The sequence below is a fragment of the Apaloderma vittatum genome, unplaced genomic scaffold, assembly GCF_000703405.1.
Source record: "Apaloderma vittatum isolate BGI_N311 unplaced genomic scaffold, ASM70340v1 scaffold39187, whole genome shotgun sequence".
NCBI classification, from domain to species: Eukaryota; Metazoa; Chordata; class Aves; order Trogoniformes; family Trogonidae; genus Apaloderma; species Apaloderma vittatum.
The window spans coordinates 10,031-13,783 of NW_009727415.1; the positions used below are offsets into that span (position 1 = coordinate 10,031).

At 51.1% G+C, this 3,753-nt stretch overlaps 1 protein-coding gene across 1 annotated transcript; it reads right to left on the reverse strand.

The window, feature by feature from the left end:
* Positions 1–1,454: 1,454 nt before the first annotated feature.
* On the reverse strand, positions 1,455–3,615 carry CIAPIN1 (cytokine induced apoptosis inhibitor 1; the record flags this gene model as incomplete). The annotated part of the gene is made up of 6 exons (XM_009873664.1): positions 1,455–1,655; positions 2,021–2,090; positions 2,598–2,713; positions 2,843–2,916; positions 3,101–3,269; positions 3,539–3,615. Coding segments are annotated over 6 exons (617 nt in total), but the record flags the coding sequence as incomplete, so codon positions are not given.
* Positions 3,616–3,753: the final 138 nt, after the last annotated feature.

The following is a 3,753-nucleotide window of genomic DNA, read 5'->3' on the forward strand; positions in this document are numbered from 1 at the left end:
AGGCTGCCCAGGGAGGGGGTTCAGTCCCATCCCTGGAGGTGTTGAACAGACAGGTGGGTGTTGGGTTGAAGGATGTGGGTCAGTGGGGTTGGTAGGGCTGGGAAAAGGTTGGACTCGATGATTTTGAAGGTCTCTTCCAGCTGAAAGTGTTCTATGATTCCATGATTCTCTGCGCAGATCTAATCTTGCGCTGAAAAAAAAAAGACAAAGACAATAAACCCCCCAAAATGTCATAGGTGCCAAGAGACTTTCACCCACTTCTTCAGACCACGAGCTGGGAGTGCTAACAGGTTTGTAGGGCAGGAGGTTTATCACAAGATTCGTTTCTCCCTGGGAGTTGTTCTCACTGATGACAGGAGGCCGAGTAACAGGATACACACTTCAAATGCTGCAAAGACCAGTCTTAAAACAAGTCCTTTGCTATAGGTCACTTTTATTTTGAGAACACCTTTCCACCCCGGCTCCCTCGGTGAGTTTAGAGCACAACTCAGGCAGCACAACAAGAAGCAATCACGTTCCGTAGAGCCAAGAGCTCCAACTAAAGCACTCCCTGCTCAGACACCGGCTTGGGGTTCTCCTCAGCTTCCTCCATGGGCAAAAAAGCCTGGCACAAAACGCGCCCAGCTCCCCCACCCCGCACCTGCGCGGGTGATTTGTTAGCATTAATTACGCAAATAAATAAAAAGCAGTCAGTATCTCACAGAGCGGGAGCAGATGGTGACCGCAGATCGTCTAGAAATTAAATTATTGCTATGTTCTTGTGTATTGGACACCACGGGTAACTTGGCAACCACCAAGAGAGGGGGCAGTCTCAGGCTGCCCTTGTGTTATCACGCTGGGGAGGACAGGATGGAATCTATTTGATTTGTTCCCTGCCTTAAGGCCAGGAGTTTTCTCGGTGGGATTGAATCTTTGTCGTTTGGATGGCAATCAGCGGGGACAGGGGCTCTCAGGGGCAGGCTCCCAAAACACTCCCGCTTGCCAGGCTTTACCGAGGAGTTGAGAAGAGTACACCCCGCTAAGCGCACTCACAAATCTGGAACCACCTTCACGTAGGAAAGAACTGCACGTTCAAATTTCAAAGAGAGCAGGAGCCCGGTGTCACCTTGAAAGCCGAGCCAGGGCTGCTGATTCATCGGGGGGAAAAAAAAATCAAGGCAGATTAGAAGTGAACACAGACCGGGAAGTTCCCTGTCCTGCCACAGGCAAATACAAGGTCAACCTGATGCTTGATTCTACTTCCCTCTGCTGGTGGGAGCTGCTGTGACGGCCAGCGTCCCAGGATGAAGTGGCAGCTGGCTGGAGTAAGGCGCAACATGAAGTCTAACACATAGGAGATGGCTCGTCACCAGAGATGATCAGGTAGCCCGAGGGGGATTACAAGTGATGAGCTCGCAGCAGTGGCGGTGCCCACAAGTGTCCCTCCCCACAAGGGTTATTGGCCGGAGAGTGTGAGTTTGAGAGGATGAGGAGGACTGCAGGAAGAACCTCAGGCTGATGGAAAAGCAGAGGAGTCCTTTGCAGGACATCCCGAGGTGCCTTCGTTAGGCATCATGCAGCTGGTTCTCTTTCAGGAGAATCTTCTCCCCGGGCTTGAAGGCAGGCATCCCCAGGTAGGGGCAGCTGGCACAGCGGAACGCGTCCCCCAGGTAGCACTGTGGGGAAAGAAAAGCCCCTCTTTAATCAAAAGCAACTTGTCAGTTCTCTCCCGTCACGATACGGCTTTTCCAGTTTAAAAGCCAACATGCTCCTAAGCACATACCCGCATAGAAAACGCTTCCTTTGCATCCCCTTCTCACCGCGGCTTGTTAACGTGGTTAGCAGCCTGCGCTCACGCGGAAGAAGCGAGTTCCCCACATAAGCTGGGCTTGGGCAGTCCCCAAATCCCCAAACCCAGTCCCCACTGCGCTCCCGTGAGGAAGCTGCATGGCAGCCCAGGGAGCAGTCACTAGAGAACGCGGTTCTCAGACACAGATCGCGTCCCGTGAACCACGGCACAGAAACAAACCCCACTCCTTACATTTCCACAAGCAGATTTGGGCTGTGAGCTCTTCTTCTCCTGTTCCAGTTCTTCAGCCAGGCCACACGTGCTGTAGAAAAAGACAGAAGTCACCTACATCTTGCTGCTTCAAGGTCCCGAGTCGCCGACACTTGTTCCAGCCCTGCTCCCACATCTCAGCCCTCGCTGTCACACGACTCCGGGACTTTAACACTCTTCACTTTGCTCTTCAACACCATGTGTCGAAACAACACTTCTCAAGTTTAAATCGAGTGGCAAATAACTCCACAGCACTTGCTACATGTGCTATTTCTCCTCGAAATCTGAGAAACCAGGCTTTTAGCCAAGGCCTCACAGTGTCTCCACCTTCCAGAAGATTATTGATTGTATCCGTGTGGTAACTTGCAGCAGTGGATTGAATTTGTCAGTTCTCACTGTATTTGGATTTATGTTCACATAGTTAAGAAAGGACGTGGACCAAGACAATTATGCTCTGAAGGGCAGCAAAGTGTTTACCAACTTTTTAAAAATGCATCCAACGCTAAGGGTTTGACGTTTCAGTTAACAGGTTCACCCCAAAGCTAACCCCAGCACTGACCAGTTCTTGCAGGCTTTCTTTTTGCCCAGTTCTTTGCAGGACGGAGCTCTGAGGGACGACGGATCTGGCTTTTTCAAATCCTCCGAATCCAACAACTCATCAGAGTCCAAAAGATCCTGAAAACACAACATAACGTGCGGGAAAGTGATTTGTCAAGTTTCCAAGAGGCATGCCTGAAATGATTTAGAGAAGGAAAGAAGAGAGAGAAGGAAAACCAGCAAAGCCTCACAAATAAAACCAGATACCATCTCTTCATCGTTCATATCGTTGGCAGAGAGCGTCCACAGCTTGGCCGTAGCTGGGTCCACAGAGGGTTTTCCTGGAGCCAAAATAAAGGCAGAAGCAGCAGTTACTCCGGCCTTCACCCCACCTACTCCCCACGGAGAGAATTCCAACAACTTTGGGAAGTCCCACTTCACAGTTTTTTACCCCATCCAAGAGCTGCCTCCCTGCGTCGAGGGAGAGGCCGGCAACCCAGGCACCCGGCACGCGCCGCCTCCTACCTGAAGGACCAGGTTTCTTGGCATAGGAAAGCTTGAGCTGACTGGAGGATCCCACTTCGAAATCGGGCTTCCTGCCTTCTATCTGAACGATGAGGAGGTCATCGCCTTGGTAACCCAAATGCTCTCGGACCGACCGGGCCTCCTCTGGGGTCAGCGCTTCCTTTTGCAGCTGCAACGTTAAGATTTTAGGTTACCCTCACGCAGAACCTCTTATTTCAGAGCCCAGCCCAGCATTCCAACAAACACAGGCAACCGGTATTTTCAATCCTAAAAAGCCTTGCAAGTAACTGAAGTTTGTGGCAGGCAGCGTCTGTGCACATTTACAGCAAACCAGGGTAGCCAAACCCCTCGTCACCCCGCGAGATCCCCAGGAATCACCACTTATTTGTCAAGGTAACTGCACGAAGGAGTTTGTGGAAGCGGTTAGTACACACGTACCTCCTTCACTTCCACCAGCCCGGAGAGAGTCAGAGCTGTGGGGAGTTTGGCCGCTGTCTTGATCCTGCTGTCGTTTCCTGAAAGACACAAAAGGAGGGAGGAGGAGGGAAGAACAAGGATAGAAGTCACTGAGAAACCTGAAGAGCTTTAGAAGGAGCCAAACTTTGGCTTTAAAACGCAGCCCTTTCTAGTTGACAGCAGGAACAAACCAGAAA